This window comes from Trichechus manatus, unplaced genomic scaffold (genome assembly GCF_000243295.1).
Source record: "Trichechus manatus latirostris isolate Lorelei unplaced genomic scaffold, TriManLat1.0 scaffold00067, whole genome shotgun sequence".
NCBI lineage: Eukaryota > Metazoa > Chordata > Mammalia > Sirenia > Trichechidae > Trichechus > Trichechus manatus.
The window spans coordinates 13,539,990-13,551,077 of record NW_004444003.1 but is presented as its reverse complement, the minus strand read 5'-3'; the positions used below and the strand labels follow the sequence as shown (position 1 = coordinate 13,551,077).

Below are 11,088 nucleotides of genomic sequence, written 5' to 3'. Positions count from 1 at the left end.
TTTTTTTGGTGAAAATATACATAGCCAAAGATACACCATTTCAAAAATTTCTACATGCACAGTTCAGTGACATCGACTATGCTCTTCCAAAAAAAGAAATTTCTTATATCAATGTTATAAAAATTTCTACCTTAATTAGAAAAAAGGAGAGCAAATGTAACACAATATAAATAGAAGGAAAAAAATAAAGAGACATACAGAAATAAATGAGACAGAAGACAGAAAAACAGTAGACAAAATTGGTGAAACCAAAAGCTGGTTCTTTGAGATCAATAAAACTGATAAACCTCTTTCCAGAAGACCCACCCATTTTTCTCTTGCTGCTTTCAAAATTTTCTCCTTGTTTTTTAATTTCAGCATTTTTACTCCAATGTGTGTCTGTAGATCTCTTTGCAATTACCCTACTTGGAGTTTACTGAGCTTCCTGGATGTGTAAGTTATTGTTTCAGTAAGTTTAGGAAGTTCTTTGCCACTATTTATTAGAATATTTTCTCTTCTCCTTTCTCTCCTCACTTTCTGGTACTCCTATTATGCATATGTTGGTGCACTTAATGGTGTCTCTCATTTCTCTCAGGCTCTGTTTTTCTTCATTCTTTTTTTATCTCTGTTCTTTCATTTGCATAATCTCTGACCCATCTTCCAGTTCAGTAATTCCTTGTAACAGCCACACAGAACTCACAGATCATACTAATAGTTATATGGTCTATTAGGGAAGTAACAAGCTACAACTCAGGATCAGGATCAACTTGAAAGTAACAGGAACAACTCAGGATCAGGTTAGGAAGCACACAGGCAAGGTCTGGAAGGTCTCCAAAGTGGTCATCCCTCCCTTCTTCAGTGCAGGACAGCTTCTGACCAGGACAGCTCTCGGAGCAAAAAGGCTCATGGAGTAGATAAGCTGTCCGTTGGAACAGCTCTAAGACTATTCTTGGCCAGCACCACTGCCCTCCTCCTGTGATGAGTGAGTGTGGCTTCTCTGTTGGCAGCCACCTTCTCTTCCAGGCAACTGCCTTCTCTGCCAGGCAGCTGCCCTCTCTGCTGTGCAGGCCTCTCTGCTGTTAGGCTGTTGGCCACTGGGCTCCCCACTGTCAGTCTCTCTGCTGTCAGCTTCTCTGCCACTAACTGGCCTAACTAATAGCCAGTGTGGCAGCCCACTTTTTTTTTTGTTCCAAAAGTGAGTGTTTATTTAGAATAAGAATAGAAAAGGGCTTAAGCTTCATCTACTAGCAGAACAATGGCGAGATCTGACCACCTTCCTCTCCTGAGGCACAGGGACGTTCACCCACCTCCACTTCAGCCAGGACTCCAAGGCTCGTGAGGCACACCACTGACCACAAATGAGGAATGAGGAGAGGCCATATAGAGCTTTCTCCCTCCTCAGCTCCCCATAGGTCCCTCATACCAGTGATGGTGTTCTACCTCTAAGCTTCCAGCCACCGGGCTGGGGGTCTGCAAGCCAGCCCTACTCCAGGGACCCACCCACAGCTGGTTGAGGGGAAGTACAGGATCCATGTGGGCTCTGAGGTTAAAAATCTGAAAGGAGGTAACCTCTAAAGGATTTTAAGCAGAGTGATCACAAACAGGAGCAACCCTCACTCCTGTCCTCACAGCAGCAGTTGGCATGAGGCCCCTCCCTTGAAATGGAAGAGTCTGGTACTTAGAGTAAGTTCTGGGCCTCCTTACACACACCAACAACCTACCCTATCCCCAGATGAAAAAAGGAAACCCAGAAGTTCCCTTGACCCCTCCCCGCCCCCCGCTCTGGCTCTAGGCAATGCTGGGTCCTCCCCCACAGAGCTGCCCTCATGCCTGGCCTCCACTCATGTTAAGGAGTGTTCATATTCACTCCAGGACACAGGAAGAACCAGGCGTCTCCCCCTAAGTAGTGCCCAGGAGTAGCTGTGTAAGCTGCCCTCCCCCTACCATGTACACACACACACACACACACACACACAGAGGCTCAGGTGGTGAAACTGAAACGAAAGTGGTGCCAAGACCCTTAACACCACAAACTTGTTCCTGGTGCTCTTCGTAGCTGTGTCTGCAAGGGCCTGATAACCAGTAATGGCTTTTGTCGAGAGGCCCAGGTGTTCTTTGTATACATGCCCAATGTACAGCACACTGGCCTGGTTCTCTGACTCCTGTGTCCACACAGAGATTGTGTCCCCCTTGGTGTGAATGTTGATGACAGCCCCACACACCTCCCTGCTGTGTTTCTCAAAGCTCTCCCTTATCAGACACAGCAGTGTCTCCAGCTAGAGGAGGTCCAGCTTGCTGTGGCGCTGATGCTTGGCAAGGCTGACCAGCCAGCGGCCACCCCACTTACTCCTGCTGTCTTCCACACGGGCTGGATGCCATCCTTGAACCGGGCATAGTCACAGCCAGAAGAGAGCTTACTGGCCAGCTGGATGTTACTGTACATCGCCCAGAAGCCCTCCATGGGTGTCAAACTTGGTGACCAGATGCAGGTTGTACTTCAAGGCCTGGCTGAAGTCATTCTTGAAGAACCACAGAGCCCACCTGTTCTGCAGGGGGTGCAATTCCAGCTCCACCTCTGCTGCCTGTATGGGGCCCTCATCACAGACCTTCCTCCTCGAAGGCAGCAAAACTGTGGAGGAGTTCAGAGCCCCCTTCTCCTCTTCTACCAACACCCCCACTGCTCCGCCTCCTTTTTCTCCTTCTCCCACTTTGGGATTCCACCCTCAGCCTGTCTCTTAGCAGCAGCTCTTCACTATCGGGCCTCTCTGCCATTAGGCAGCTAACTGGCCCAGCTCACAGCCAGTGTAGCAGCTTGCTCAGCTCTCATAGCTGCTCTCTCACAACAGGCCTCTCCTGCATCAGGCCTATCTGCTACTAACTGGCTTAGCACAGAACCAATGTAGCAGCTTCAGGACCACTTGGTTCCCATGTGGTTCTGCTTCTCTTCCAGCCCAGCACTTAGCCAGCATCTCTTTGTCAACCAAGACGCCTCTAATACCACTGTATTTTAGCTGTGTATGTATCCCAATCTTCATCAGTTACAAGGCGAGGCCTCCCTCACCAGATCAGAGTTCAACCAATCCTCAATTGCCCATGAGATGTCAATCAACTCAGGTCTTGTTAGTTACTAGAAAAAGGTCTCAAAGCATCCAGTTGTTTACAGTTTACCTAGGAAGTGGCAAGCAACCTGGGGAATCCCCTGAGCAAAAGTAACTAACCCTCTGGGGTAAAAAACAACCTGGAAGCACCAGTCCTTTCCCCCAAGCTGCTTCTCCAAAGAACTAGGGCAAAGGTAACAATTTCTCAGGATTTGGGGGAAAATTTCCCAAACTCTTTTTCCAAAGAACCAAGGCAAAACGCCACTCAACGGAACTCATAGCACCACAAAGCGGGATGGGAATAAATATTTACTGAAACAAAACCCCAAACTATTAGGTCCAGCATGCCCACATTCCACTCCTAGGTATACACCCAACAGAAATGAGTATACATGTGCACCAAAACAGGAATAAACATTCATAGCAGCATTATTCTTAATAGCAAAGAACTAGAAACAATCCAAATGTTCATCAACAGTACAGTGGATAAAGAAAATGTGCTATATCCACACCTACGTATATAGCAATGAAAATGAAAGAACACACAAAACACGATGACTCTCATAAACATAATATTCCTCCAAAGTAGCCAGACACAAAACAATTCGTATAAAATTCAATACACAAGCAGAACTAAATGATAAAAGTTTAGAGATACATACTTAAATGGCAGGTCTATAAAGAAAAATAAGGCAGATATTATCATGGACGTTAGAATAGTGGTTACCTTTGATGGTAGAGAAGTGATTGGCACAAAAGGGGAGATTCTGGGGTGCTGGCATGCTCTATTTCTTGATCCAGGTGGTGGTTTCGTGAATGTTTGCTTTGTAATAAATTGTACATTCTGTTTTTGTGCACTTTTTTTATATGTTATATTTCATTCTCTGCTTCTCCAGCCAGACTTCTTCAGTTATTGAGTCTGCTTAATTTCACTTTTCAGGGCCTTTGCACTTGCTTTGCCTTCTGGTTGGCAAGTTCTTCCTCCAGATCTTCCAAGGACAGTTTTATTCGGTTTTTGTCATTCAGGTTTGACTTCAAATGTACCTTATTCAGCTCTGCCTCTTCTATCCCTGGCCTCCAGCTTCCGCCCCCATCCTCCAGCAATTCCAGTTTGTTTCCATAGAACATATCCTTATCTGAAATTATATTTTGTTCTCGTTTACCTGTTTACTGTTTGGCATTCAGCTCTAGAATAAGTTCCATTACGTGCATGGACCTTGTCGATCTTGTCCTCATGCGTAATCCTGGCGCCTAAGGCAGTACCTGGCACACAATAAACAGTAAAACATTCAATTGAATGAATAAATCTCTTCACATTTCCATCGCATAGCACAGTGCCTGGCTCAGGGTTAGTATTTGTAGCACTTTATACCTCTCATTGGTATTTATCTCAGATAAGGAGAGAGCTAAATTAACGTTATTTATGGTCATCTTGAGCCCTGGTGGCACAGTGGTTAAGAGCTATGCCGAGCTACGGCTGCTGAACCAAACGGTCGACTGCTCCAATCCACCAGACGCTCCTTGGAATCCCTATGGGGGAGTTCTACTCTGTCCTATAGGGTCGCTATGAGTCAGAATCGACTTGACGGCATCGGGTTTGGCTCGATTTTGGTCATTTTTGTTCTTTCTGTGTAGATTCGAAACTGCTAGAGGCGTTTTCCTGGGGAACTAGCACATCCACAAATGTTACATGTGTTTAACACTTATTAAATTGAAACAAGGACGAGATTAGGGGAATTAACACATTTTGGAAAAAAAAAAAACAAGCGTCGCAGCAGCTGCGCTGGAAGACCCTGAAACGGCCAAGACGCACGACTTTGGTATGAACAACCCCCCACAACACGCGTAGGACCTCCACACGGTGCGCCAAGGGCCTTCCCGCCCGCGCCTTCCGCAGCTGGCTGTGCGCCAGCCAGGGAAGACTCTCACTGGGCCCCGCCCTGCCGCTCCGCCGCTGGAGCCAGACACGGTTCTCCAATGCTGGCAAGGGCTCTGGCCTCTCGCGCCTGCGCAGAGGGAAGAGGCAAGTGCCGCGTGTACGCCGAACGCGACCCGCGCCTGCGCGTCGGTATCTTCTCAGTGATTCGTTCCTACCCCTAAGGGTGATGCTACAGTTCAGTTTTCACTTTCTGTTTTATTTTTCTCCTTTTCCTTCGCCCGCGAGGTTTTACTTCCGGTTGCTTGCGACCGTCTGTGAGAAAGTCGACATGTTACCTGAGGCCGTGTAGCGTCACGGGGTTCTTTCTTTTCTGTAACCTTTTTGGGGAAGAACTGGAGGCTTTGCTGAGAAGCGCGGCGGACCTGATGCCTTCGAGTCTCAATCCCTTGACCCACCATCCCTCTGTCCTTTCAGCACCTTAGAGCGGCGTCGACTCGAGAGCTGCACAGAGTGGCCCAGGCGCGGCCGCCGAAACCCAGACTCGGGGCTTCCCCCTCTCCTGAGTCGTCCCCCCTTCTACTCGTAGTCATCTCCTCCCCGCGCTCTTGACCGAACGACAGAGAGAAAGGAGGATTGGCTGTATCGCGGACGAACTGCAACGTGAATAGGCTTGGGTTCTTTTGAGGTGGAATTCTGGAGAGCTTTTAAAAACTTGGGGTTGAGGTCGCCTGTTGGAAATTCAGCAGGAGGGGAAATTATAGAAGCTAGTCGAGGTCTTTATTGCTAACAAGAAGAAAGAGACGTCACTTTTTTAAATTCGAAAATATATGTGTGTCACATTTGGCCAGGAGGGACCGAGAGAAAGGAAGCACATGTGTGAAAGGAGCGGACAAAATCTAAAAGCATGGGAAAGAAATTGAACAATTATCTAAAGTCTTCAGGGGCGGCGGCAGCACAAAGTACAGGTAAATCTTCATCCGTTTTGGGGCGCTATGGTTTGTGCACCTGTGTAAGACGATTGGAAGGAAGGCGAAGCTCCAGTCGCCCAAGGCTAAATGCATGATATAGCTACTTGGGACTTTTGTAGTTGCTGTTGGTGGCTTTGCTGTTATACTTTTTAAATGGATTGGTTTTGCATGTTTTTCTTGGATGACTGATTAACGCGTTGACGCATGGTTGCTTCAGGGCTTCTAACAGGTTGTTCTGGTTGAACTCCCTGCCGAGAATTTGCCTTTCCATCCCAGATATACTGAATCACAATCTATATTTTAACAAGATCTCCCAAGTGATTACTATGTATGATAAGTGCTGTACAGTAGAGCAGTGGTTCTCAAAATTTATCATATGTAAGAATCACCTGGGGGTCTTGTTAAAATGTAGATTGTGAGTCAGTATATCTGGGGTGGAAAGGCAGCTTCTCAGCCAGGGGTCCAACCGGAATGAACCAGTTGGAAGCCCTGGTTTGCCCTGAGCTGGGGTGGAAGGGGTTGTGTTTTTCTGGAATCATCTCTGTTTTTTAAATAACTTGGCCTTTTGTAGCATGCAGCCATGCTCAATACTGCTAACATAGATCTTAATTGTTTCTAGGAGGTCACCATTTTACAAGTTCGTTTAGGGCTTCAAGGAACCCTGATGGCGCAGTGGTTAAAGCGCTCCGCTGCTAACTGTAAGGTTGGAGGTTGAAACCCACCAGCCTCTTCAGAAAGATGTGGCAGTGGGCTTCCGTAAAGATTAAAAAAACAAACCAAGCCTGGTGGGGTGGAGTGGATTCCGTTAATAGCGGCCCTGTAGGATAGAATAGAACTGTCCCATAGGGTTTCCAAGGAGCGGCTGGTGGATTTGAACTGCCAACCTTTTGTTTAGCAACCAGGCTCTTAACTAATGTGCCATCAAGGCTCCCTATAAAGGTTACAGCCTTGGAAATCCTGTGGGACAGTTCTACTCTGTCTTATAGGGTTGCTATGAGTCGGAATCGACTTGATGGGAGCGGGTTTATAGGGCTTCAAAATTCAGCTTTCTTCACCTTTTGGAGTCCAGATAGTCTAGAACAGTTTAAGCATTTCATTTGAGTTACTTGTCAAAAGACAGCTTCATCCGCATGGGTGTTAGAAAATACGTGGCAGATTTCGCTCGTTATCGTTTGGACTGGCTGGAAAATTTTCTATGGTTTTTTTTTTAAATTGTGGTGAAAATATATACAACAAAACTTGCACCGATTCAGTAATTTCTACGTGTATTTTTCAGTGACATTGATTACATTCTTCACCTACAGGCTCTTTATGAAAGTCTGCTACTCAGATTTCTTTCTTTAGAGTCTTCAGAGCAGTGCTTGACCTTTTTTTTTAAGTAGGTGTAAAAGGAAGAGGTCTATCCACATGGAAGATTATTTAGCAAAATAATTAATGCATAGGGAATGTCATATGTTGGCCTGTGCAACTCTGCATTTTGTCTGAAGGTGGCACTAAACAGCATTTTGTGGGAAAACGTGGCACATTAACCTCAAAATTTGAGGAAGATTCTTTGGAAATCCTCAAGTTTTTCTTAATCACCACTTGTTTATTTGAAATCTGTAAGTTTAAATAAGCACCTCTTACCCTGCTTAATTCTCTCTGTAAGATAAAATTAGAATGGTAAAGTTTATGAAAAGTACTGAACCAAATATATGTTATTATTGTAGTTTTAGTGACCCGAGGGCCCGCAGTGTTGCAGAAAAAGCATAGAAGAATGGAAAAAGGGGAGGATTGTGGTATTTGATATTATAGGATGTGAGACTGGTAGTAATCCTACCCACCAGGTTTGTTACAAAGCAAATGTTCCTTATCGTTAAGAGTACTCTTCTGTTGAAAAACTGCCTTGTAGAATTGGATAGCTCTATACAATATCTTCAATAAATATCTAATGCAGGTCAGAGAAAAAAGGTGAAAATATGAGAGTAATTATTTTAAGAAAAAGACAATGTTTGAACTGTTGTGTCTTGTATATCTGTAGAATTTATTCCTTGTAAGAATGCTGGATGATATTCTTCTAAATTGTCCTCGAATGATAGTACTCTTTTATATTCACTGTCTGAAAAGGCATGTTTCTATCTCCCTGCTAGCCATCACTGGATGTTAACAATATATATTTGTTTATATTTTGTCAATATAGTAACTGAAAAGAATATCTCATGAGTCGGAATCGACTCGATGGCAACAGGTTAATGGGTTTTGGTGAATAAGAAAGTTGAACATTTTGCTAGTTCATATCCTTTGCTCATTTTTTCATGGGTTCTGAATGGATTTCTCTTCTTTGATCCATTTACTTATTACCATACTGTTTTAATTATTGTAGCTTTATCATATATTTTGGTACCTTCTTTTTAAAAAAGTTGTGGGCTCTCCTTTTGCATTTTCTCTTTCAGGTGAAATTTAGAATCATCTTTTTACAAAAAGGCCTACAGAAAGTTTTGTTAGGGTATAGTTTTTGATTGCATTGAATTTATAATTTAGAAGAGAGGGCTTTTGGAGTTTTTCCTTCTGGGAAAATAGGCTTATCTCCCTGTTCTTTTAGAATTTTTGTCGTGAAATACGTCATTGAGATGCACAGTTTTTAAAAAAAAGAATTTGTGTACACTACTTAATAGAACTTCACAAGTTCCTTAGAAGCCCTTTGTGTGCCTCCGTCTTGAAACAAAGCATTTCCCACCTCCATCGCCATGGTTATCCTGGATTTTGTCTTAATTATTGCTTGCTTTTCCTTATATTTTTATCACTTATATGTGCCCTTAACCAACATATTGTTTACTTTTGCCTAGTTTTGAGCTTTATTTAATTATATATTCTGTGAGTTGCATTTGTCTGGCATTGTTTCTTAGGTTCATCCATGTTGAAGTGTGTAATTCAGTAAATCAGATACTTTTTGGTCTCAGGATTCTGTTACACTTTTAAAACCATCTTAAATATTAAAAGTGATAAAATTTTAAAATATATATTTATTGCTACATTTAAAAATAGTAGTAAACCTACTACATCTTAACATAAATAACATTTTAATGAAAATTAACTGTTTTCCCAAACAAAAAAAATCAGTAGTGAGTTGCATTGTTTTATGTTTTTGCAAATATCTTTAAAATCTCATTTAATGATTGGAGTTTCATGTCTGTTTCTGCATTCAGTCTATTGTAATATATTGTTTTAGTTGAAGTATGTGAAGAAAATCCAGCCTCACCCAGCTGTATAGTTGGAAAAGGGAGGAATACTATAGCTTTTTCAGGTAATTATAAATATTCTTCTTTGATACTCATCAAAACCTAACAGTTTAGATTAGCTGCAGTGTAGCATTTCAGACCATAATCAGACCACATCAATGGACTTTTCATATTCTGTGATGTTAAAATTCTTTGGTCTGTCTTGCACTGTGAAGGAATCTTTCACACACACGTTGATCATTTGGAAAATATTGGCTCACTGAATTATGCAGATTTTAATGATGACACATTTCATAATACAGTATTTTAAAAAATCATGTACATTAGCATCACCACTGTGGGAACCACTGCTGTATTTTATTCTGTATAAACAGCCAAGTTTGGGCCATTAAAATTAGTGCTGCCATAACATTCTTGTTCACGTCTTCAAGTAGATATACCGTAAAATCTGCAAAAACTGAAACCTGTGTAAGGGGGAAACCGGTCAGAGAAGGAAAACTCAAATATTTTCCCCTATAAATGAACGTTAGAGAAGCAGTGACTGCATCCCGTCACAGGCATAGATCTTGTGAGACCTGGAAAAACAAAGCAATCTCATCGAGCTCCAGATCTCACAGATTTCATTGTACAGTATATAGTACTTTTACTAGGGCAAATTAGTAGTGGAATTGCCGGGTCACTGGAAGAATATATGCATGTTCAACTTTATTAGGTAATGTAACTTTGCAAAAATGATAGTTTTGAGTTATACTCCACCAATGGTGAATGTAGCCTCTCTTTGCTCCCCCTTCTCTCCACATATGGCATTATCCAACTTTTAAATTTTTGCCAGTCTGGTGGAAGTGAAATAGTATACTATTGTAGTTTTAAATTGCATTTTTATAATTGGATGACTTAAAGAAGTTGGTCATCTTTTCATATGTTAATTGTCCATTGAATGTTTTCTTCTGTGTAATGTTTAATCATTTTTTTCTACCTTTTTTATTGGGTGATTGTTTTTTCTTATTAAATTGTAGGAGTTTAAAATATATATACAGCGAAACCTGTGAGAGCCAGAACTTCACAAGACTGTCTTGTTTTTGCAGGTCTCTCAAGTTTTCTGCCTTTGACAGAGTACAGTCTTAACCACTTTTCTATCACTTGTTTTAGTGGAAAATATTTGAGTTTTCCTTCTCTGATAGGTTTTCACCTTACACTGGTTCTGGCTTTTGCAGGTTTTACTGTATATACAAGTTGATAAGCTCTTCTTGTTGATAAAAAAATATTAAATTTATTTATTTAAGCAATTAAAAAGTATGTAAAGGTAACATCTCTTTCTTCCCTGTAGCTATCTAACCCAGTCCCCACTTCCCTATCTCCTGTTGTTAGCTGATTTTGAGTCAGTCTCTGACTCATGGCAAGCCCATGCACAGTGGAACTAAACGCTGCCCAGTCCTGTGCCATCCCCATAATTGGTTGTGGTTTGGACCAGTGTGATCCATAGGGTTTTCATTGGCTGATTTTCAGTAGATCACCAGGCCTTTCTTTTTTTTTTTTTTAATCGTACTTCAGGTGAAGGTTTACAGAAGAAATAGTTTCTCATTAAACAGTCAGTACACATATCGTTTTATGACATTGGTTAACAACCCCACGATGTGTCAACCCTCTCCTTTCTCGTCCTTTTTTTTTGTGAAAATATACATAGCCGAAATATACATACAGCATCCATTTCAAAAATTTCTACATGCACAGTTCAGTGACATCAATTACGTTCTTCCAGTTGTACTTCTGTTCTCACTTTAGATGGTTTACAGAACACTAAAGTAGTTTTTTTTTTTTTTCTCATTAAACAGTACACGTTGCTCTATGACAATGGTCAACAACCTCACAACACATCAACACTATCCTTACTCAACCTTGGGTTCCCTATCACCAGCTTTCCTGTCCCTTTCTGCCTTCTGGCCCTT

General features: G+C 42.3%; 1 protein-coding gene across 4 annotated transcripts in view; it reads left to right on the top strand.

The window, feature by feature from the left end:
• The first annotated feature begins 5,256 nt into the window (after positions 1-5,256).
• The window catches only part of TASOR2 (transcription activation suppressor family member 2), an 81,248-nt gene continuing 75,416 nt past the window's right edge, over positions 5,257-11,088 (top strand). For all 4 annotated transcript variants that reach the window (XM_023734425.1, XM_023734424.1, XM_023734423.1 and 1 more), the window contains exon 1: positions 5,257-5,921. Coding sequence is in view for 3 of the 4 variants with exons in the window: in XM_023734424.1 (XP_023590192.1) it covers positions 5,861-5,921 (61 nt within the window). In the remaining variant the exon portion in view is untranslated. The remainder of the gene's footprint in view (positions 5,922-11,088) is intronic.